General features: G+C 40.2%; 1 protein-coding gene and 1 long non-coding RNA gene across 7 annotated transcripts in view; one reads left to right on the top strand and one right to left on the bottom strand.

Moving 5' to 3' along the window:
* Window positions 1–1,744: 1,744 nt before the first annotated feature.
* Window positions 1,745–25,646, bottom strand: part of LOC133416777 (centrosomal protein of 128 kDa-like) — a 38,778-nt gene continuing 14,876 nt past the window's right edge. For 3 of the 5 annotated variants that reach the window (XM_061703958.1, XM_061703959.1, XM_061703962.1), the window contains 9 exons: window positions 24,609–24,770; window positions 19,764–19,820; window positions 16,568–16,760; window positions 13,006–13,055; window positions 9,668–9,691; window positions 6,738–6,815; window positions 6,525–6,638; window positions 4,166–4,253; window positions 1,745–3,374 (listed from right to left, as the gene is read on the bottom strand). In XM_061703958.1, coding sequence (XP_061559942.1) covers window positions 3,280–3,374; window positions 4,166–4,253; window positions 6,525–6,638; window positions 6,738–6,815; window positions 9,668–9,691; window positions 13,006–13,055; window positions 16,568–16,760; window positions 19,764–19,820; window positions 24,609–24,770 — 861 coding nt within the window. In that variant the 3' untranslated portion in view covers window positions 1,745–3,279. Of the gene's footprint in view, window positions 3,375–4,165; window positions 4,254–6,524; window positions 6,639–6,737; window positions 6,816–9,667; window positions 9,692–13,005; window positions 13,056–15,871; window positions 16,028–16,567; window positions 16,761–19,763; window positions 19,821–24,608; window positions 24,771–25,646 lie in introns of those variants that run through there. The other 2 variants (XM_061703960.1, XM_061703963.1) reach the window with 2 other exon arrangements.
* Window positions 9,962–25,643, top strand: LOC133416780 (uncharacterized). Of its 2 annotated transcripts, none has more exons than XR_009770277.1 (3): window positions 9,962–10,204; window positions 11,635–11,705; window positions 16,580–25,643. It is a non-coding gene; the product is annotated as an uncharacterized LOC133416780 (long non-coding RNA). The 2 variants fall into 2 exon arrangements; XR_009770278.1 differs by having other exon boundaries at window positions 9,962–11,705; window positions 16,580–24,798; window positions 25,026–25,643.

Below are 25,646 nucleotides of genomic sequence, written 5' to 3'. Positions count from 1 at the left end.
CATAAATGATCGCCTCGATCAATTAATAGGTGTCCTCACAAATATCAGCGGTTCATTAAATACACTGGTTAACAAATGAATTCTCAGTCCTTGCCTCAATTGCATTGTTGAAATCAAATGTTGCCGGGCATGAGTTGTTAATCCGTGCTAATTATTCATGTGTCTCTGGTGTGCAGATTTATGAGAACCGCATCACCTCGAAGTCTCGCCAAAGCACCAAAAGCTGCAGAAACGTGCGTACGCCAGCCATGCGGTTGGCGTGAGGCACCGCACATTTCCACGATCGTGTCACTCTTGATACATCTGAACTTTGCCGTGAAAAAGAACGGCCGCCACGTTTTTGTGCGTACGCACCTTTTGTACATGAGGCCCCAGGTGACTCACTTGAACATATTTACCGACGAAGAAGCAAATAAAAAGAAAGAAATGATTCAATATCTCTAAGTCCCCATCACGCCACAACGATGACTGTCGCGGGAGCCCTGCGCTTTTTCTATGATGTTGTACTCCAAGTAGCCAGCAGCTTATTTAAAGTGGAAAAGCTCCTCGCAGGTTAAAAAGAAATCCACTGGCGGCAATATTTGTCGCCCATTATTCATTTAAAAAAAAAAAAAAAAAAGTCAACCTCCCACCGTCAGCGTCATGTGTTACGGCCTTTGGGCAGTCGGTGAGGGTAGTTTAGCGTGATGAACCAAGCGCGTCCCTTACTGTCAGCATGTCCGTTCGGTGGTAACTCACCGGTTGCTCTGGAGCTTCGTCGTTCATATCCGTGGAGCGCAACACAAGCCCACTGTGAGGGCCGTAACGAGGTAAAGAGGTGTGATGAAGCTCCCGCTCACAGTGCCAAGAGGTCATCATGACAAATGTGGAAACGACACCGCTCATCCGGGACTGCTGCATAGTCACTGGTGCGTTCAGTCTTTATTTTACAACAGGCCATCAATACAAATAGTTGCAAAGCAATTGTACTAAAATGTATTATGTTTTCTAAGCAGGGGGAAACGACGTCGAGACTCAGTGCTTATTGAGTGGCTGTGGATGGATGCATTCTCGGCCTGCGGGCTTAAACGAAAAATCGGAGCACGGCTGCCTGATTGAATGGCTTGCAACACGAGTTAAATAGGTTTGCTCTAATGGGAATGAGCTTGGTGACGGCTGCAAAGGCTTTCGCTTGCACCTTCGGCGGAGGTAAGTAGCTGTGGACAACACCTTTTTGTGACCGGCTACAAGCAGCGGATGCTCAGAGGGATTTGCATTTAATGCCTGTTCTAGTGAGGAGATATTCAATGAGCCCTGACAATGTATTCATGAGACTGGCTTTATGGGAGTGTTTGCATCATATGCACCTGATTTATTTTGAACCTTCTCGTGTCTTCACAGTGGCACAGAAGCGTTTTAAAATGCAACAACCTGCTGTAATGGATACTGAACATCTGGAGGTGCCATTGTGACTAAATTTAGGGGTTCAAGGGTCTTTTTAAATTATCCTGCATTTACAGTATAGACAATTACACCTAAAACGAACTGGTGGGTCAATCTCAATCCTAAATTTCCTTGAAAAAAATAATTCCACTTGGCCAAAGACTTTTATAACACACGCAGCTTAGTTTTATTGGCCTCAACAAAATACAGAATGGTTTGGTAACAAATCCTTTCCAAAAATGGACAACTACAATATCTGACAGCATTTAAAAAGACTTACTTCTGAAGGGATCTCATTCCCTCGAATCAAATCTAACACGGGGTACACGCATACCGAGGCTACTGTTTGTTAGGCAAGCTAAACGCTCACCACAAGCGTTTGACCACTTAACACGCAGGCGATAAATCAGTTTAAAATTGGAGAAGAACGTGTTTATAACTACGTGAGCCTGCTAATTGCCTAATAATATCATTTCATTTACACTAAAGGTAATTGAAACTCATTTTCTCGGTGACTGCAAGCTTTTTGTTTTGTTTTTTTTAAACCATGTAGCATTATTTTTCTCTGTGGTAAAACAGAGCGCGAGCCAGTGCAAAGCTGTGATTGTATTCATTAGCATCTGTCACCTGACAAGCTGGACTAATGACAGGGCACGGCGTAGGTGGGGAAACGAGTCCGCCGGGAGCAGCAGGATGGATCTGTGTGTTTAAATGTGTTTTGCTGCCTAATATAGTGGAGATAAGCAGGCGCCTCGTTCGGCATGCAGTTGCAGTATTAAGAAGCACATTAGGGAGCCAGGGCCTTCTCTGAGTGGGAATGATTGCTAAGCCCACCAAATGTGATTTATCTAGGCAAGCGCAAATATCAACGTGAACATAATCTGTTTGGAAATACATAGATTAAGCATCCTCAGAGACACTTATCAGACAGCTAAAAATAATATATTTTCCCCACCATCCATCTATATTAAGTGGAGGAAGGTTCACTCAGGCAGAGTGCAGCGCTACAGAATCTCAGCACAGCAAAAAATGCCAACACATCAGTTACAATAGTGACCGATGTTGCTTTTATCGGTGATGCGATATTATCGGCCGGCTCTAGTTCGAGCTTTGCTGTCCCCAGGATGTTCCATAAAACCCTTTTGACGCTTTTTAATTACTTGACTAATTTTATTGCTACCCTAGTAGATTACATGTTGTTATCTTCCCTTCGTTTACGTTGTGTAAAAGAGATTACTGTAAAGACCCGAATATTTACACAACAGGCTCCACAAGAAGGTAGTTCTCGCTTGTTTGATTTAGTCAATAAAATATTTTAAGAAAAAGTATGAATAAATATCTCTCAGCGGGAGAAGCTGCATCTGTTGCTGCAAAGCAAACCCTTTGCAAACAAACACTGAAATAAATCAACAACCAGGGGTTTCAGGAAAAAAAATGATAGGCCCCCTCAGGATTTATTCGTACTTCATAGTCTTCTTCACGGTTCATAAAAAATAGACTTTAGTTTTTCTTTTACAAATATATAAAACACAAACAGAATACTATCATGATGACACATTGTTTCAAAAAATGCAAAAGGCACTGGTGATCTCTCTTACACTGAGCCATTCCAGTTCCAAACATACTGGCATATGTATGCATGTACACTATGTATTGGCGTAAATAAATTCAGTTCAGGTTTGTAGACTGAATCAGCAGTCCCCCTCGACTACAGTCTCAAAGTCGCACTAAATTGGGGATGGTGCACCATCAGGGGTTGTGTTTGAGGTAGTCAGAAGACTTGCAAGCAGAGTCAAGTTGTTGTTTGATCGCCGGTCCAGTGTGTGCACATGCAAAACAACAACAAAAGAAACAAGTTCACTTATGGTTGAGCCGTAAAGGATCTGTGAGGAATTTGGCCACGTTGACTGCAGAGTCGTCGAGGTCGGAAGTGGTCAGGCGTTTGTGCGGAGCTGGGGGGGGAAACGTTCAATCTTTTAGTTCAGCGGTTCTCAAACAGGTTCTCAGTTCACGACGCACAACGAACTAGTTTGAGCCATGACGTAACAATATGCGGTCACGTGGCATAAGGACGCACGCTCAGTTAGCACCCTGCTTCACTGTTTTTTATTTAAACGTTTTAGACTTATGGCCTAGAAATGCTTTTCGTCCATTTTTTTTTTTCGTTATTTATTGTGATTGGGACTTCACTACTGCATTAGCGTAGGTTTGTGATAGCGTAGGACGACTGGTTAGAGCGTCAGCCTCACAGTTCTGAGGACCCGGGTTCAATCCCCGGCCCCGCCTGTGTGGAGTTTGCATGTTCTCCCCGTGCCCGCGTGGGCTTTGTCCGGGTACTCCGGTTTCCTCCCACATCCCAAAAACATGTGTGGCGTGGTAGGTTAATTGAAGACTCTAAATTGCCCATAGGTGTGAATGGTTGTTTGTTTATACACTATGTGCCCTGCGATTGGCTGGCAACCAGTTCAGGGTGTACCCCGCCTCTCGCCCAGAGTCAGATGCGATAGGCTCCAGCACACCCGCGACCCTAGTGGAGGATAAGCGGTTCCAGAAAATGGATGGATGGACTTTTACTTAATTCCTTTCTATACTTGCAGTTTTTTTTTTTTATGTGCCTTGCGTTGTAAGAACTGTAGGCCAATGTTTGTGGCTTCTTTAAGAGATAATAGTTCTTTTTTTGTTATATTTGTGAACAAAAAAGTGAAATAATGAACTTTTTTTTGTGAATAAAAATAAAACTCACACAGTGTATCGGATCTCACAGAACTCGTGATGGAAGAAGCCAGGACAGCTAGTCTCATACTCCTGGATGTGGCATCTAACTTCTCCTCCTGAAAGACATGATCTCGTAAGAGACAAGACAAATTCTACAACACAAACACCTCTGAGTTTCTGTAATGTTTGTCACTTTTGTATCATTTATTATTTTTATTACAATTTAGTAGTGTTAATATTATTATCAGTAGTAAAACATTTGTTAGAAATGAATGGATATTTTTTAACATGGACAGTGCAGTGAAAAAGTATTGGGCCCCTTTTCAAAATCTTACATTTTTGCATAATTTTCCCACGTTAATGTTTAAGATCATCGAACAATGGAAATGTCAGATGAAGATAACCCAAGTAGACATTAAATACTGTTTTTAAATGGTGATTTTATTTATTAAGGGAAAAAAATAATAATTTAAAGCTACCTGGGCCTGTGTGAAAAAGTCATGCCCCCCTTGTTAACTGTGGCTAATCACATTTTTTAAATTTTCACTGACCTCACCAAAGCCTTCAGACCTGTTCAATCAACAAATCACTTAAATAGAGCCTGTTTGAAAAACATGAAGTTGGCCAAAAGATCTCCAAAAACTTCAACAAAATGCCACGGTCCAAAGAAAAGCAAGAACGGACAAGAAATGAAGTAACTGACATCCATCCTTCAGTCTGGAAAGGGTTACAAAGCCATTTCTAAAGCTTTAGGATTCCAGTGAAGCACAGTGAGAGCCAATATCCTCAAATGGAGAAAACATGAAAGAGTGGTGAACCTTCTCAGGAGTGGCCGGGCAACAACAATTATCCCAAGAGCACAGCGACGACTCTTCCAGGAGGTCACAAAGGAACCCAGGTCAACATCTAAAGAACTGCAGGCCTCCCTTGCCTCAGTTAAGCAACTTCTATGTAACCCATGTACTAAAGTTGAATCAAAATGTATTAGGAAATCCTGGAAAATAAATATATATATATATATAAATTGCAATAAAACCACTGCTTAATTTAAACATAAGCATATTCTACATTTGAACAGATTAAATAAAACATTTATTTGAAAACCATGAAAAATAATCTCAATAAATAATAAATTCAAGTGTGTACTATTCAAGTGAAAAATAAAGTTTGATTTTTTTTTCTGTCAATATATGGTGGGAACATCATTTGCTTTGTCCACATGTGCGGCAATACACTTTTGAACTTCTTGATGCAACTGAGGTTTAGTTTTATTGACAATCGCTGTTCCTGCTTTGTAAGTCTTGACCTCTGAGGGGCAGTGTGATACACGCAGTAACAAAGAAAGTACAAGTCACGATCGAATATTGTTATTATAACTCGCTTTTCACAGAGTTTGAAGAATATATGCAGGAGAGTATTGTTATATTGCCTGTTTGTATGTGCTTATACAGTGTTTGTGTACCAAGAATCATTATTTTGAGAGATAAGTGCTGTGAGTTTTTTTTTTTTTTTTTTAACTGTTAATTGCATTGCTAGTACTGATCAATATGGAACTCTGATTTCCATTCATGGGCTTCCCTGAAGCAAACCTTGCATTTAAATCTGCTAGTAAAAGAGTGCCAAAGCAACCTAATGCATCAAAAGCGTCTGATTTGGGATGGCGATCTGTCAGAGTCGTCGAGGAGGTTTCGAAATGCCATCGGCACTCAAAAGCCAACAATCATTTGTTCACGCAGTCTTAAGAGGGGGCTGGTAACCTTCACGTTTTGTTAAGTGCACATTTGTGCCATTGCTTGCACTTCACACACACATACACACTCTCTCTCTATGAAGCATCTGGAACAATCCATTAATGCGAGCTTCAAATTAGCCACACAAGGGCAGTACAGGGCCAACTGAACCATTTTGAAAATGTGAGAGACGACACACTTGACAGAGAGGGAAAAAAAAATCAGCATGTGTGTTTTCACTGATAATTTGGGAGATACTTTATGAAACACTCAGCACAACGAGTTGCTGCACAATTTGTGTCCGGCAATAGCGCAAGCTTCAGGTCGCTTTGTAATTGGCTAAAGTTGACCACACGTATAGGGATGTGCGATCAGAAATATTAAACAGCTTTAACAGTTAGGATTGGTGATGAACAGATGGAGGAAAAATTACTCTTCATACACCCCGCAGTACAGGATAATCACTTGAGATAATATTTTTCTGATTTGGAACCGAGGAAAAATGCTCAAACTGGGCCCGATCATCGGCAATGTAAGTAACTTGCTTAAAAGTGAATCAGTGCAATTAGTAGCGGAAGTAGAAACCTGGCAAAATGATGTTTGAGCGCAGTCTCTGGTAAGGCACATAAACTCAATTGTGTTGGGTGTGTATCGTACCCTGCACTCGTGGATTTTGCGTTTCGACTCATTAAGCTGGTGCTGCAGGTCCCAGACGATTTCTTTGTGTTTGGTGTAGCACTGCTCGACCACTTCCTTCTGCCATTGTGACTCCTGATGACATCAGACGAAAGCCATGTAGTATCCAAATATTAAGTATTGTCTCTCAAAAAATAAGCAAAAAAAACGAAACAATTAACACATAGCCCCAACCTCTATGTCCTTGAAATTGTCTGCCAGATACCGCTGATCTGGAATTGACTCCAAGTCGTCCATTGCTGCCCTTGATTTCTAGTAACAAAAGAAAAAAAAAATCATGTAATGTTGCATGTGCCAAGGCACTCTGCTGGCCTAAACACTATCGGAAGCACCGATCTACATTTACAACCTAAATTCAAAAGCTTTTTCCTATAAAATTGTATTAATTTATTCTCAACAGTATATTCGCTTCATTTTTGTAGCATTGTAGTTACTTTTACATGATTGTTAGAGTTATTTAATTTTTTTCTCCAATCCGATTTCAGTCTTTATGTCCCGCCATGTCAATCTAATCTGCCCAGGGCCTTCACAATCAGTAGTGTTGGTTGATTTGTAATTTAAACTATATTAGTTATGCAATTGATTCTTTAACCTATGAGACTTTTGTTTCGCCTCAGACGGCCTCCTCTGATTGGTTGTTGAGAGCAAAACTTATGACAGCGGCCTTTGACTAGCAAGACAAGTCTGTGCGAATCTGCACACAATTATACATTAAATGATCAGCGTCTCTGGTGAGTAGCAATACTACATTTTATTTAATAGTTTGTCATGTAATTAGACGAATACAGATTCCGACTTGCTCCTGATATACATGGCGCAGTTGTATTTTGTTTTTATATAGTAGCCTACTGATGATTTCTATGATTGTGACGTGATAGTGGTGGTATTAAGAGGTGGCTTAACTCCTCAACTTAACTCCTCCCCACTGAAGGCCCAGCGACCAAATGCACGACCCGCCACGGGTAAACAAATATTTGCTTTGTATATTAACATCTTACAATACACTTTTAAAACTAACAACATGAAGTACAAAAAGACAACAAGTACAAGTCACGATAATAGCCAAGTGAGAATCAACGCAACTAAACAATGAGCTTTCTTCCTTTAATTGTGCTTGAAATTTCCTAAACTAATGTTTACAGCCTTGCTCAAAATAAAGAAAATAATTCCGGAGAGTGAAATGAGGCATCATTTCCAGTCGAAGGCTCATCTGAAGCACCGATTACATGCGACGGCTGCACGACTGAATCAGATCTCTGTGGATATTAACCACTCCGGATCATGTGGCAGCGTATTTGTATTTGCGCAGATGATGGAAGAAGCTGTCCGGTAACAATGGTTGGCACCATTATTGTTCCTTTCGTGGCAAATCAGAATGGGACCTTTTCCCTACGTGTTATCTCCTGCACCCACATGCTCACTCACTGCAGTTACTTTGGGTCGCTGTTGAATCTATACCGATTGTAACGTTGCTCGTCGCTATTCAAATAAGTACTATTGAACCTTTTCTATTCAGCTGTTGTGATATGTTCAAGAAAACAACATGCTTGAGTGCCAACAGGCATAATGTTCTCCTGTTGGTCAAAACAAAAGCTAAGCGTGGACCTTTGTTAGCTTGCTGTCAGTGCATTTTTCGATGAAGGGAACCTCATAAGCAGTGGCACAATCTGTTTCTCTTGCCATCGTGTCTTTTAATAGCCTCCTGACCCAAGTCAGATGGAGGCATTTGGCTGAAAAGATGCGGTTGTTACATTGTGCCACGCTGATTGCTATACTGGACGACACTCTCGCACACACGGTAGAACAGAAAGTGGGTCGATGCATCCTACTGTTGCAGAAATGATTTAACTTGATGGTGGTCCGCAGTCACTGGTTCACTAACAGGAGACTGGAGGGGGAAAGCAAGCTGCATATCGCCAACAGATAGACAGCTTTTTTTTTTTTCTTTTTTTTTTTTTAAACAAGCAAGCAAAGCAAGTTTGGAGCATCAATCACTTTTGTTACTGACACTGTATTTCATATCACACGAGCTGTATTTACATGGATGGCAATGACATGATTATTGACCTCATTCGAAATAACAGCCGCAAGTTCCATGTTTGCATGTTAGAAAATATATTCCCGAGTTTGGTCACCCACGTTAGATCCACATTATTTCCATCAGAACTCTTAATTTATACATCCCTTGAAAACAGCGTTTTCCCCCTTTCCACCCAGACATGGAATGTTAGAAAGGCGGCACGGTGGACAACTGGTTAGCACTGGTTTTTTTTTTTTCATTCATTGTGTTAGCTTTGAGGTAGACATTTTACTGAACAAAGACAAAGAAATACATGAAGTCTGTGATGTATTTTTACATTCGATACGTGTAATTCTTTTGTGTGTGTGTAGCTTAGAGTGAATTTCAACTGGAGCGTCAATAAACGACTATAAGCAAGCAGCTTTCACTCTACTATGTTAGCACCTTAGCAGCCTGTTGTTGTGATCATGTGACCTCTGCACGGCGTCCGGGCACTGCTGGATAGAAGTTCTAGAGCGGAGCATGGAATCAACTGCTTTTTTAAGAGTGGTAAAATCGGAGATTTTAGATCGCGTTCGGTCTGATCCGATACTTTTTTTTTGTTTTTTGGGTGACATCAATCTAAAAGATTTCTCGTGTACAATGTGAATAAAAGTAGGGCTGTGAATTTGAAAATAAGAGCAAGTAAATAAAAAAAAGAAAGTATTACATGTTCAAATAAAGTGCTTAACTTCAGAATAATTATTTGAAACAAAAATACAGATAATACTTCATGTTTTGATCATATGGGTAGAAGCAAAATCATTGTAAAAATGCATTATACATAGGTAGAAGGGTTTTCCAGAATTTTGGGGTCAACTTTGGGGGTGGGTATTATACATGGGTGCACATTATACACGGGAAATTACAGTATACTATAATGTAACAACAAGACATGTTAATGTAGTTTTAGCCTACTCTGAAAGGGACAATATTCTGCTCTTTAAATGGCAGCTTCTCATTATGGTTTGAAATAGATATAATTGCACCTGATCTACAATTTCAAAGTTGAGCTTATTTCTATCCACTAAAAATGAGACCTTACCAACTCTAGATCCAAAACACGATCCTGCAAAGACACAAAAGAAGGCAGAAGATCACAAAAGTGCCATAGGAAGACTAACATTAGGCAGAAAACACAGCTATGCACTGTATAGCGTCATTAAAGTGAACTCCGTTTTCAATGACGTTCAGTATATATGATCTCTTTCGACTTGAGTAACATAACAATAAGGTACAACTTTCGATAATAATTTCCAGATTTATATATTTTTACAAATGGTAATTTCAACATAAGCCGGCATTGTTTTTTCGTCGCAGTGCATTCTGGGTAGTGACGTCAAATGGGGATGTGCCCGACGCCCGGAGTTTTTAACAGTAGCCACAGTATTAGCCACAGTAGCAGCCCCTGGCAGCGATGAACGCTGTTCAGCCATTTCAGTTCGAGCCAGAGTGTGATCAGGGAAATGAGGAGAGTGAGGAAGACCCATGAAATGAGGATGAAGATGACGGGTGTGAAGAAACTCGAGGTGGTCATATTCAGTGGTGTATTTGTAGCTACCGCTAAAGTGGGCTGATCAAGGTACGTGGCCAGCGCCTCCTGTCTTTTGCGTATTTTTGCTCAGCTTTCGCATGTCACACGCGGCCGTTTATGCTCCTTGTGAGGAAAGAATAAAAAGAAAGAATCTGGGCTGAAGTGACGAGAACACAGCCGCGGATCTTTCAGCATCTCAACTCTTCCGACCGCATCCTCCCACTGTTTCCTCAACTTTCTCTCTTTGGGAAAGCTATGAATGCTTGCCTCCTTTTTTGCATTCCGTCCTGATTGGAAATTGCATCCAAAAGTGGAGCATTATGGCATTTTTAACTCTTTTCACTGACGATAAAAGTTGTTTGCAAGTGGCTAGCTTAGCTCCGCCGAGAGCAGCAACGTAACAATTTTACAACAGCCATTCTACGTCGTCATTCCCAGAATGCTTTGCGCACGCTAAAACATGGCGGCGACAGTGTATCAAATTATGGTAGGAGTAAATTATAAATATATACCACTGTATTTCAGTAGTAGAGTTCAGTAGTTGTAAAATTAAATGTATTTGTCTTTTCAATCGGAGCTCACGTTAAGGCCAGGTAATTTGCTTGAATAGTAAAAGTGGATTGTGTGTGTGTGTGGAGGTGGGTGACAGAAGAGAGAAAAGTAGATAATAAACGGGAAACAAATGTGGATTTGGAGAGTATTCGGCAGACAACTGGCTTCTTATTCCATACACACAAAGGCTAATTTCTCTGACTGCATTTCAAGCTTCTGACTGATGTCCCCTCAGTAACACTGCATGAAAGCGATGCGATGATTCTTAACTGCCACTCGAACATGCACTTGCTTCGCCCCCGTCTGTTTCGTATGCATTGGCGATTTCTAACAAGGGTTTTTATTCTGAAACTTTGTACCCCATTTGTCTTTCCAATTTCCTTTCTACATCTCTCTCTTCTCATCCTTCATAATTAATGGCTCGACTGAGTACGGGACAGCTGAATAATTGCACACAAGCTTTGCCAGGTGCTGTCGAGCAGTAACAGATGGATCCCAGGTATCCAGCTCTTGGCAAGTGATATCTACGTCTGGTGGTAGTGACCAAGAGGCCGATGGAGGTGCTGGCGGGTCAATCCACCTTAGTAAAGGTGCTAGCTGCTGGATGTTGTGGCACTATGGGATAGAGACAAGGCCACCGATGGCTTTCAAACAACAAGGCCCCATGTCTGCTGCAATTAACTACTTGTCCAGGCATGGCTACGAGATGTGTCAGGCTCAGGGCTGTGCACTCAAGTGTGCAGCACCACATCACGGCTGACCAAAGGTCCCTGCTGTTACTCCAAACGAATACAGCAGATACTCATAACATTTGTATTTATTATGACATTAAAGCAATAAAATACAAATGCACATGAAGATAAAATAAAATGTAGTTCTGGTGTTGTTAGTTAAAATGGCTAATTTACATGAGCTGGTGCTTTCAGTATCTTATTTATTAGGTACACCTCCACAAGATACAAGATATTGATGGACAGAAAAAGGATTAACACTACAGGTGAGTTTTGCTTTTGTTTCCCTTTTTGTCTTTGTTTGTGGTGCCGCCACAGAAGGGTACCAGTGAGTGCAAAGACTACATATGTGTTTGTGACCATGCTGACTCATGATTATCGCCCTTTGCCTCTCTGGAGGCAGTTCTGACTCTCTCTGGAGGTGGCAGCTTCTAAAAAGTGGGCTTCTATAATTGTGTGGAAGCTATTTTGCAAAACCAGGTCAAATATGTCCTTTTATACAGAACAATTCTTTATTTTATGTTCAAAGTAGTTTGGGATCAAGTTAAATGGAAAAGGAGCACTGTAAATATTTCCAAATGTTAGTAGCTAAAGTATCATATGTTATTGGAAAATCTATACCTGGTGGATTTTAGAAGCTTCTCCTTAGATTGTTGTTAGTCTCAATGTTTAAAGTTGGTGGGTTTAAAAAACTAAATATTTCATTTTCTCTGGACAAAAGGGAGTGGAACTGGACTACTTTTCTAAACTCCCCCCAAAATACACCTGATTATGAGTGCATGCTGGATATGCGGTACCTTATGTTCAAAGTTTAAGAAATTTAAAGAGTTAAAGCAAACAAACCAATTTTTATTCCCCACTAGTAAGTGATCCAAGTTCAGTTTTAACTAGGGATGTTCGAGACTACTTTTTTTCTTCAGACTGATACAAGTAGAGTATTCACGCTTCAGTACTCACGGATACCGATACCAAGTGTTGATACCAATGGTACTTTTGATGCATAAATTTTCAATTTAACACAATGACAAAGAATTGTGAACAAAGACCATTCTTTCTTTCTGACGCATGTAATGATTCACCGATGTGTCCAACTGGCGCAGTGTAGCACCAACTGCTGGCGAAAAGGACTTACTCGATGTCAGAATTTGTTTCCCCTAAAAGTATCGAGGGTTGGTCTTGCCAGCCTCCACGAGTACTCCACACGTTGAAATAAGGCCGGTATCGGCCCGATACACTCACCCATCCCTAGTTTTATAGTCAAGTGACCAAGTTCCCAAGGGCACACAGTAGTCTCATTCATCACGGGTCATTTCGATAATTGTCAGAGATTAATATATTTGTACACGAGATGTGTGATGCATGGAGCAGTCATCCTTTTCCTATGCCTTATATACGACGCCATCCAAGGTTCTGCAATGAAACTTCTTGGAAAGCACCTGAAGCCTGATTAAACTACCTGACCAAGTCATATTGTGGTTACCCTCTTTACTGACTTCCATTGCACCCCCAATTTGCAATTGCACAAATACACACAGAAATACAAAGTTAAGAACAATGCATGCTAACCTGAAGGCTTCTCATTTCGTCATCCTTCTTGCGATTCCCCTCTAACAGTTCTAAAGGAAAAGCAGATGAGTTTTACATACTTTTCATCTCCCACCAAATGTATTTATTCTTAATGTTATGAAAGTGGGAAGTGTAATCAATGGCAAGCTTAATCAGTGAATACGATCCATGCACTGTATTAGTTGAACTGTTACAGAAATGTCTACAACTAAAACAAAGAGCCCTTCAATTAAAGTCTTTTTAACGACACATCTTGGTTCTGCTTGCTGGTGATTGCAGCACCGAATTGTTTTCAGTTGCAATCACAGATTGTTTGTCTAATTTGATATTCATTTGGTAACTGATTTGTATTTCAGACTACCACAATATTTACATAGTTTACATGATGCTGTGCTAAATTAACATTTCAAACTGTTTCAATTAACTGCCAGGAAGACATAACAGCATTAATCAAAATGAGAGGGAACATTCAAACACATTTTAAATCAATATGAAAATTATCTGAAAGTAAAATTGTTCCTGTGATTACACTTGCTGTGCTATGTTGATAGGTCTGAAAACACAAGTTTGGCAAATGCTTGCAGAATTGGAAATGGTTTCAAACGCATCTTTACTGAGCCTTAAGTGCCTCCTAGTGCGAGAACCTTTCCCCTGACAAATAAACAAAACACTGATGTCTCCAGCTACTTTTCTCAAACCATTTGCCCTTGGAAATGCCTCCAAAAACATTACCTATTAACTGTATAAAATGTTTATTTGCTCATCTCAAATTCAATGTCGAATATGTTGCAACCTGGGGAGTACACCTCCACCTCTTCAACCATGGAAACAAATATACTTGAAAATGCCAAATCCTGTTTTGGACACGAATGACGCACTGATCTGATACTGATCTGTATTTAACTCCAGTTTTAGCTCGGCAAAAAGAAAATCTCAGAGACGACACATGCAACTTATTGTATTGATTCATCAGGTCAAACAATGTTCCAGATGTGAGAGGACTAAAACCAAAGAGAGATAAATAATAAATACAACCCCAATTCCAATGAAGTTGGGACGTTGTGTTAAACGTAAACAAAAACAGAATACAATGATTTGCAAATCATGTTCGACCTATATTTAATTGAATACACTACAAAGACAAGATATTTAATGTTGAAACTGATAAACTTGATTGTTTTTAGCAAATAATCATTAACTTAGAATTTTATGGCTGCAACACATGCCACAAAAAATGGGACAGGTGGCAAAAAAGACTGAGAAAGTTGAGGAATGCTCATCAAACACCTGTTTGGAACATCCCACAGGTGAACAGGCTAATTGGGAACAGGTGGGTGCCATGATTGGGTATAAAAGGAGCTTCCCTGAATTGCTCAGTCATTCACAATCAAAGATGGGGCGAGGTTTACCTCTTTGTGCACAAGTGCGTGAGAAAATAGTCGAACAGTTTAAAGAGAACGTTCCTCAACATACAATTGCAAGGAATTTAGGGATTTCATCATCTAAACAAACATATTATATTATGTTTGTTCAGAGAATCTGGAGAAATCACTGCATGTCAGCGGCAAGGCCGAAAACCAACATTGAATGCCCGTGACGTTCGATCCCTCAGGCGGCACTGCATCAAAAACCGACATCAAAGTGTGAAGGATATCACCACATGGGCTGAGGAACACTTCAGAAAACCAATGTCAGTAAATACAGTTCGGCGCTACATCCGTAAGTGCAACTTGAAACTCTACTATGCAAAGCAAAAGCCATTCATCAACAACACCCAGAAACGCCGCCGGCTTCTCTGGGCCCAAGTTCATCTAAGATGGACTGATGCTAAGTGGAAAAGTGTTCTGTGGTCCGATGAGTCCATATTTCAAATTGTTATTGGAAATTGTGGACGTTGTGTCCTTCGGGCCAAAGAAGAAAAGAACGGACTGTTACGGGCGCAAACTTTAAAAGCTAGCATCTGTGATGGTATGGGGCTGTGTTAGTGCCAATGGCATGGGTAACTTACACATCTGTGAAGGCACCATTAATGCTGAAAGGTACATACAGGTTTTGGAGAAACATGCTGCCATCCAAGCGACGTCTTTTTCATAGACGCCCCTGCTTATTTCAGGAAGACAATGCCAAACCACATTCTGCACGTGTTACAACAGCGTGGTTTCATAGTAAAAGAGTTGAAAATGGGTGGCGCATTATGAAGTGTAAAATACGACAACAGAGACCCCGGACTGTTGAACAGCTGAAGCTGTTCCACCAACAACGCTTCAACAATTAGTGTCTTCAGTTCCCAAACGTTTGTTGAATGTTGTTAAAAGAAAAGGTGATGTAACACAGTGGTAAACATGACCCTGTCCCAGCTTTTTTGGAATGTGTTGCAACCATACAATTCTAAGTTAATGATTATTTATTAAAAACAATCAAGTTTATCAGTTTGAACATTATATAGCTTGTCTTTGTAGTGTATTCAATTAAATATAGGTTTAACATGATTTTCAAATCATTGTATTCTGTTTTTATTTACGTTTAACACAAGGTCCCAACTTCATTGGAATTGGGGTTGTAAGTGTGGGGAATAGTTCTGTTGAATAGTGCCATTAACAGTCAGTCGCCTGAGGTGAGCAATTAAGTGGCTTTAATATAAACATCGCTCATATTAGAATTTGATAGATGCCTTTATGGTCATACTCTAACAAAGGTTATAAGCTTTCAACAATGGTAATTGAAACGTCACTTTGCTGACGAGCAGCATTGTCGGGAAATTTATACACTGTTAACTATGACAACAATAACATCAGTTATTCAATTTCCTATCAAAAAGATGGAAGCTACTTTTGTATAAATGGCTGATTGGTTCCAGCGATACTGATGTTGACAGCCCTGGGCATCCGGAACTATAAAAATGAGCTGACCTGCTGATGAAATGAATCTTTAATCGTAATGAGCTAGACATCACATCATTACTCGATGAGAGGTGAGGGAGGAGTATGAAGAGATGAAGTGTGTGATATGATGAGGAGAGCTTCTGCCGAGGTGAAGAAGAGGAAACGAACAGATAAGATCAGACACGAAGGGAACACTGTCTGGGATGCTCACACAGTTTAAAAGGATCACAGAGTCAAGCAGAAGCTATTAAAAAAAACGGTCAAATTACTAGTGACATTTTTTATTACATTAGATTAAGATTAGATTAGGTTAGATTAATTAATGAAGAAGTAAAATAAGAATGTCATCAGTGTCCCTTCTCATCATCTTACATTATCATCCTCACAAACTAGGAGGTAAAAATAACAGACATGTACCAATACAATGATCCATGTCTTTTACTTTTCAAAATAGTTGGGCCTTGGCAGAGGTCTGTGCTCAACTGAGTGCCGTTCTAGTTGAAATCCTTTATTTCTTTGTCTTATAACAACCCTCTGCATGCATTGCGTTTACCCAGTTTTCACTGTGGTGGTACCACATAGGAATTAGGCCAATTTCTCCATGGATTACATTAGGAGGACTGTAGCCAAAAACAGGAGTGACATTACACCACAGCAATAGCAGTGATGTGATTGTGTACCTTTTTTTTCAGTGCTGATGGAGAGCAGCAGCTTTTCTTGTTCATCCAGCCGCTGCAAGAGAGCATCCCGGTCTGTGTTCCGAGTCTGCCTGAGTGCTTTCAGCTCATCCCTGGTGTGCTTGTGCTGCCTCCTCAGGCGCTGTTCTCTTGTGTCATGCTCCCGCACCTCCTTACGCAGCCAGCGTAGCTTGGACTGTTCAGTTAGAATAGACAAATAAACACAGAATACATTGGATAAGGATTTTGTAGGAAGAGTAAACAAAAGTGGACATCTCAAGTGTATAACATTGAGCAGACATCAGGCCCAAGTCAGGTGAACCAGCAACCAATATGTACGGTGCAACAAAGCAAAACAACAGATATCTGGCTATGCCAACAATGCTGCAGCAAGTAAAAATAGCTTTTGTTAAACAATAAAACAGCCACCCAGAGATTTATCTTTAAGAAAGTCTGTGAAACGAGGCATACGTTATTGTGATGGATGATAAACTGTACTGTGTCTGTAGTCTTATTCAAACTCATCAAAATAACACTGATACAACTTCAGCAGCCTGACATACAGTATACCTTCTGAGGCTAGGAGCTATTGTGTCAGGTGTGTTGCAAGGTAAACACAGATGACAAAACTTTTCGCTGACTGCAAATTATGCTCTGCAAAATAGATGATGAACGAGTGAAACTGTTAATGGCTCATGGTTCCTTAGATCGCGCCGCCTTTACTTGGATAACTGTGGCAAGTGATGGTGTGATAATGTATCATTTCACTTTTCCTGCCGGTTTTACTTTATAACTAAATATATTTAAGTGACATTTCACTGTGGCAAGGCTGTTAGAAAAACATAGTTGTTTTTTTAATGTCAGTATTGACAAATTGTTACTCAAGAAAAGTGTTATAGTTGAGTGTTTTTGGATAATGTTTGATTAAAAGTAAACACTTTTTGATCACAATTACAAGACAATGGCATTATCAAGTATCGGTACTTGGTGTTGGCGAGTACTCAAATGCAATTACTTCTACTCGTATTCGGTCTATAAAACTATATATATAGTTTTATATATATAATATATATATATATAATATATATATATATATAAATATATATATATATAAATAACTATATAAGTATATATATATATATATATATATATATATATAAAAAATCCCTAATTTTAACAACAACACTACATGTTCTTTAATAAAATATCACTGTTATATTTACACATCTAGTGTGGAAAGCAGTGAAGTCGACAGCAAACTTCCGAGACAATAGAAAACAGCATATACTGTACTGTACATTGCAGGGAATTGATCTTATTCATATAAAAAACTGTAAAGAACGTGTTTCTTTGGGTTTTTATTATTAAAATGTCAACTGTCAAAAACACATACAGACAGATATGCATACAGTACGTTGTATCTGTAAAATCTGACATCTATCATGCACATGCTTAAGGATTCATCAGCATTCTGTCATCTACTTTTGTAGTGGCTTGGGTGAAAATTATTATTATTATTTTTCTTTTTAATAAAAAATAGTTGTGATTATAGCTTTAATGCTGTACTTACAATTGTTCCCAGCAGCCACAACAGCCCAGGTTCAGGCCAGTATGGACATAATGTGATGGTTGTGAGATAACGCAGGGGGGCGGGATAACGTGACAGTCTGCGATTGCCCGGCGAGATGTTTACATTGTCAAAAATAAATTGCTATATCGGTCAAAGTGCAGAAGAGAAACCTTGTCGGCGGGGTAAACGCAACAAAACTGACGGGACATAATAAGTGTAACACAATGTAGTTTTATGCGGACATCTCACATTCATCGCCTATAAATCTTCTAAAGCTAAGCCAATTGTTTAATTTACATATAATGCCCACTGTGGCATACCTGTAGGCTTAATGTTGAATGAGTGTGAGAAAGACCGTGTGTGTGTGTGAGTTGACTGAGTGCCATCCATTTCACACGTGTAATTTGAACATGATAACGGGCTCTTCTGCATGTTTTGGTGCATGAGATGGATTTGTGGCAGAAAACTACTACTATCAAACAGTTATTGAGCAGCAGTATACAGGTGCCCCACTGTGCTGGCACTGACTTGTGCCATTCCAAGGCAACAGAGCTTCAATCGACTCTGCCGGGCCAGAAACTTGTTCCAAAGCTGCCCGGCGTCCACATTTCAACCGTATAGAGCCTTGTCACAACGTGAAAAACGTGTACCATCAGAAAGTGACGGTTCCAGGAGGTAAAGTACAGGCATCAGTACTAAACCGTGGGCCAAAACGTAGTGAACCTGTGAGCCCATCCAGTTTACATGTGCTTTGTGGACTTGGAGAAAGTGTTCGACTGAGCCCCCTGATACTGGCTGTTCAGTCCCTGTACAACCGGTGAGTTTGGTCCACAATGCCAGCAGTATTTGAAGACATACATATATTTGTATATATTACATATTACGTATTCTTGTTAATCATATACATATTATGTATTCTTGTTAATCTAATGTTGTTTTGTTGTTACATGCTCACTAGCCTTTTGTCTTGTCTTGTCATGCTGCTTTAACACAAATATTTAGCCAAAGTGGAGTTGGCAAGAGAGTAACACATCCTCAAACCAATTCACACCTTAAAGTGCATCACCCTTTCCAAATGCAAACGTGAAGCATTTATCCAGAAGATATGTCAAGTCAAACAGCCAATATGACAAAACTTGCTAAACACAACTTTAAATGCTGTGACAGGGCAATGTCAAAGCCATGACACAATCTTGGAAATCAATCTTTTTTTTTTTTTTTTAAATCTATTTCTCATGCTAGATCTTTGATGTCCTAACAGGAGAGCTCGTGTGATATAAAAAACGAATAGCATATACAGTTCTTTTTAAGATGTGGGTCACTGCTGCATTTGCCTGAAAATTAGAAAACAATAAACCGAATTGAAAGGCCATACAACTCTATCGCCCGTAAGGCCCTAAACTGCGGAGCCTGTTTTCTATCATAATAACTCATTGTTTGAGAATGGTTTCATTTCAGTAAATGTCTGTGTTAGATGGACAAAAAATATCATTCATTTTCCCTGCTATAGACCACCACACCATGTTCCTGCTAACAGCGTTTCACTCTTAATCTTATGTGCTATAATTGAATTTGCTCGAAAATTCCCTTGGTTGGGTGACAGAGTAACACTGCATGCAATATTCATACCTTTGTCTCTGCTAGCCAAAGGGAGTGGTCTTTTACTAATCCAGTTTTCGTAGTTGCCTGTTAAAACAAACATAGGCAATTGTGAGCTTTCCTGCATGCATGCAACACAAAAATAGGAAATAATGCAATCAAAATTAAATTGTCACCGGTATCTTGTGCATGGATAAAATACACAGCAATGAAAGATGACTTCTTCAAACAGGCTTATTCCTGAACAAAGCTCCTATTAATACAAATAACCTTTCGGTGCCAACAATTGATGACGTGCACATGCTTAAAACACTAACATATTGCGAGTAGATATAAAGTTACAAAACTTAATGTCACTCAGTCAAGGTCGTACCTCCACTGATGCTAGCAACTACTGAGACATATCAGTTACTCTATACTTGAGAATTAACAGGAAAGGCTGCTACCGGTAATCCCTTCCATGATTTTTTCATAGCATGACTCACAATAGCAGGTAAACGTGTATGCAACCAGTTTAAATGAAAGTGAAAATGTGCCTGTGTAATTCTAGCAGCTTTATTTAGTATGTATCATCTACTCTATTTGGTTACATTTATCATTTGTTGTATTTGTAAAATTTTGATAAATTTTCAACCACTGTGCTTGCAAGCAGCTAGTAATGTTTTGAAAAGACACAAATGTTACTCCATTCCCAAACTTTTGAAACATTTTCTCCCCTCAGTTTCAGTTCTCTGTATCATAGGATATGGTTTTGCTTAGATCACAGGTGTCAAACACAAGGCCTAAGGGCCAAATCCGGCTCGGCACCTCATTTTATGTCGCCCGCAAAAGCAAATCATGTGCACCAAAACTGCAAATTGTCTTCACTTTTAATAACATATGGCAAGCATTTTTTGTTACCAATACCCTTTTTAAAATAAACTGAATAATAATTGAACAAACTATTTTTACTAGCTTCTGATTTCAAAACTAGTTACCCATCAATTTGTTGTGTGTATGTAATAATATGAGGGAATTGTACATTTATATGGCTTCACAGTCACAACCGCCCTCCAAAGAAAACTAACTATGATGTGACCTGCAGCAAAAATTAGTTTGTCACCCTTTGCTTAGATACTGTATATTTACCGTATTTTCATGACCATAAGGCGGGCTTAAAAGTCTTAAATTTTCTCCAAAATGGACGGGGCGCCTTATAGCGCGGGGCGCTTTTTATGAGCAACAAGTTCCAACACCTATAAATAATGTTGTGTGATGAGCGCTCCGCTAGACGTTTTCCTGCCGACATGCTGCTTACACAGAGGAAAAGTGGACGTGGCTGAGGACAGTGGAAGGACGCTAAAGCCACGCCCCCAGTAGGGATATAGCACCGGGGTGTTTGTTTATTTTTTTGTATTTATATATATTTTTTACTACTTTACTGACAAGGAGCATTTCCGGGGTGTGCATTGTGCAAAACAACATCGGTTTGGCTCAGGACCCCCGAGCAGCCGTGAGAGAATTCAAGATCAACGAATCCATGGTTTGCAAGTGGAGGAAGCAGGAAAACAGGCTTCGCCAAGTCAAGAAGACGAAGCTGAGTTTCCGCGGAAAAAAAAAAAAAGCAAAACGCGGAAACAAGGCGAGGTGGCCCGAGTTGGAAGACCAACTCGAGCAATGGATTAATGAGCAAAGAATAACTCGGGGCTTGCCATCATTCCGGGAGGCTTGACGAACCGCTGGAACCGGTGTAAACAGGGCGTTCAAAGTGAAGTTGCGAGCGGCGTGGAAAGCGATGGATGACATATGGCGAACACAGCTTTACTAAGACTAGGAGGCAGAGTTACGCCACCATTTGTGAATGGATTGTGGATGCTGGGTTAGCGTGTCTGCTTGCACTGTTGTTCGAGCTTTCGCACGGCAACGAGACTGACTCGAACCTGGCATGTTCGATTGAGAACTTACCCAGCTGTTCATTTCGGATACAGAAGATGAGGACTTAGTTTTGCTCCCGCTGCGTTTTTAAAAACATTGTTTTAGCGTGCATGCATGCTATCGTATGTTTTAAGCTAGCGTATGGTTTACCATGCCTGCGCCCAATAACACAGTGCGCCTTGTGTACGTGTTAAATACAGAAATAGACCCCGTAACTGAGACTGCGTCTCTTAATACGGTGCGCCCTATGGTCGTGAAAATATTTTTTTAGATTATTTCTTTATTAGGTTTAATAAACAGATACGGCAGGAACACAGGATTTTTATTTAAGAGCCATTCTGTTGGAGGTCTTGACACAAATCAACATCTCTGCATGGGCATCAGGCAACTTTTTCAAGTTGTCACTTCAAACCAGTTCCAAGCCAAACAGATATCCCAAGCAAGCGCCTGCCACAGAGGTTCAAAGGGCATCTGTGGTGTGTAGCAGTGCAGCGGTCCCCTTCTGAGGGAGTCCACAAGCGCTTGGCATAGATAGTGACTGTGAATGAGGATACAAATGTTTCTGTGATCAAAGGAAAAAACTGTGAAAAATCGAAGTTGATTGGGAGTTGAAAGTGTTGGTGGAAATGACGTGCACCAAGTACAGACTTTTTCTCAAAAGCATTGATGTTGAATCAAAGTTTAATTAAATGTTTGTTTGCAGTTTATATATCTTGTTTAGCATGCGTGTACATTAGAGACGCACCGATACAGATCCCAGTATCAGTGCCAATACTGTACGTCTGCACTTGTACTCTGAGTTGTAAAAAAATTTCTGATATACAACATTGATACCACTTATAACAGCCTGACATTTACTTTTCGGGGCAGGAGCCATGACGAACGTGTGGCGGTATTTTAAGTTAAACGCGTATGGCAATTCTTTGATCCGACTGCAAATTATGCTCTGCAAATGGATACTGAAATCCGCCAAGCGGGTGATTCATTGCGGCGCGACAGACATCCAGCCCGGCCCTCCTCTGCTCAACGAGCCCTGGAAGTTACCTGGCTCCTCTTGCCAGTAGCATATCTACAGTATATAATGTCAAAGATTAAGCCATGCAAGCCATGCTGAAATCCACACAGACCTTTACAGTGAAACTGCAAATGGCTCAATAAATCAATGGTAATAAATCAATGGTTCCCCGTGATGACTCCATCGTTACTTGAATAACTGTAGCAATTCTAGAGCTAATACAGACGCTTCTGAAAACACTTTTTTTTTCTTTTTTAAACAGTCTAGAAGAGTAAAGAGAAGTGATAATAAATCACTTCAGTTGTCCTGCCCGTTTTATATTAGAAGTAAAATGTCTTGTGATACAGGCTACATTTAAGTGAAAAGTGGGGCAAGACAAACATGCAGTTGGAACTTCAAATGTCAGTAATCTCTCTAAAAAGTGTTACATTTGAGCGAAACTTATGCCATGTTCAAGAAAGTTGGTTTTGAACAATACCTTTGATTAAAAAAAAAAAAAAAAAAAACATTTTCATCACAATTGCATGACATACCGGCACGGTGGACAACTAGTTAGCATATCTGCCTCACAGTTCTGAGGACCGGGGTTCAAATTCCGGCCCAGTCTGTGTAGAGTTTGCGTGTTCTTCCCGTGCCTGCGTGGGTTTCTCTGGTCACTCCGGTTTCCTCCCACATCCCAAAAACGTGTATGGTAGGTTGATTGAAGACTCTAAATTGCGCTTAGGTGTGAATGTGTGTGCAAATGGGTGTTTGTTTATATGTGCCCTGCGATTGGCTGGCGACCAGTTCAGGGTGTACCCCGCCTCTCGCCCGGAGTGAGGTGGGATAGGCTCCAGCATGCCCGCGACCCTTGTGAGAATAAAGTGGTAAAGAAAATGGATGGATGCATGACAATGATATAATTATCAAGTATCAACAAGTACTCAAATTTAAGTACTGTACTTGTGTTCCTGCTCTCTGAAAAAAAGTGCTATCGGTGCAACCCTTGTGTAGATGGGTGACTGTGCTTTGGGATGCGATTTGTTTGCTTCAGCACCCCCACTGAGAAAGTTAAAATAGAATTATAAGATTCTCCCTAAAACAATGCAAATGGAGGAGATTCAGGGAAATGAGAATTAAACCAAGTCAGAGTTAGCCTATCACAGCTGATACAGCGCGAAAAGCAGACCTGACCCTGGATTGGTGTCCAGCCACTCCCAACGATTATTTAATTCCAACTGGGTCAGTTTTAACTTCAACACTTAACAGTATGCATACAAAGAGAGTGATGGAAAGAGGGAATCAAAAGGTAACATAAACCTGAGAAACCCCATAACTGTTAATGACTCCTCTCATTAGGGCTATCACTTGAGAGTTTGACTTCCTTTCAAGATGGCAGATCACAGATGAGGTGAGGGCAGGAGGTGTTGACTTATGTGCCTGGCTCCAGAGGTGCTGGTTCAGATTGAGAAATCTACATGACCAGCTACAGGATGGCTGTAGTGGTACAAGGAAATGAGCCTACATGGGGGAATAACTGTGTGCAAGGTTGCAGATGCAAAATATGAATGTTTTGACACGTCTCAAAATAAAATCATCAATCAGAGGATCTCTAAATCCTTGAACTTTCCAAGATATTTTGGACATTTCTATGCTTCCAAGTTTTGTGAGAACTTTGGAAAGACTCTTGTCTTACAAGGTCCAAGACCTTAAGCAAAATATGAATGAGTTGTGTAGTTGAAAAGGTATTGTTCATAGTAGATAAATGTGCATGCATCAATGCATTTCTCAGACGGTGTCAATCAATCATTCTGTCACAAACTCCTGTGATATCACTGAGGGTAGGGAGATGAGGTGGGGCAGGGGCACTATACAGTATAAACTACAGGCATTGGTATCTTTTGATGAAGGTGGATGCATGGATGATGTACAGCCATCGACAAGCAAGGTAAAACAGCATACAGTACCTGAAAGTTGTCTTCACCATTCCTTGGCAGGCCTTGGAGAGCTGCATCAAGTTCCTCACTGATGGAGGAAAGAAGTGTCCCATGTTCTGCTTCCATCTCTGCCACCTTCTCTTCCAGTATAACAAGCTCTGCTACTGTTGCATGCCCTCCATCTGACCTGACCTATGGAGGATATGAGCACAATGATTAAGTAATTAAGTGTTAAGTAAATACTGTACTGTAGTCACAGTTTGTGCCGCATAGGACACAACTGCAAGTATTTACCTTTTTGTAAGAAAGACGCAAAGAAAACTACATAAGAACCAAATACATACAGTACAAAAACACAGACAACCTTAGGCATCAAAGTGTCATTTGCTCTCCTCCCACAAAAACAGACCTGTTTAACCATCTTCCTCTGGTCTACTCTGCCAATAGTTTCAGGATCTCTTCCAGGGCACTGTCAATCAATGTGTCAAGGGCACAGGAACTAACTGATCAGTGTTGCCGCGGGACTGTGGGTCATCATTCTGTCTCTTCATGATGAACTATCCAAGCTACATGAATATCGGCCCTTTTTTTCCCCCATTCAGCCAATTTGGAGTCAATGCATGGATGCCCTGAAGAGATCCTCCTACTTATGGGGTCCGTCAGAGAGGAGAGTGAAGACTCCATCTGCTGTTGTAAAACACCGACAATTTTATGTAGCAGCCCTTTGAAATAGTGCTGATATGGCACAAATGTAACCTTTCAAGCCTTCTCAGGGTTTGCATGATCACATAACCTTGCTTTGAATACATGGCTGTATTACCACAAGAAGAAAATTATCTTTTTGGGTGCATAAAATAAAAGTGTATTTTGAACAACTTCTCTTATTTGTTCCTGCAATATATCACTTATTTTAATTAATCATCCTGGGTTGCCATGGCAATGATGAGACTATTCTAATTACAAAACAATTTACTATCAACATGTTTTTGACACTGGTATTTTACATGACTCCAAATGTACTTGATTTCTTTATTTTTATGTCTTTATTTTTTTACATTACTCCATTTT

Source organism: Phycodurus eques, chromosome 18 (genome assembly GCF_024500275.1).
Source record: "Phycodurus eques isolate BA_2022a chromosome 18, UOR_Pequ_1.1, whole genome shotgun sequence".
Taxonomy (NCBI): domain Eukaryota; kingdom Metazoa; phylum Chordata; class Actinopteri; order Syngnathiformes; family Syngnathidae; genus Phycodurus; species Phycodurus eques.
The sequence above is the reverse complement of the archived record's forward strand: the minus strand, read 5'-3'. Positions and strand labels throughout refer to the sequence as shown.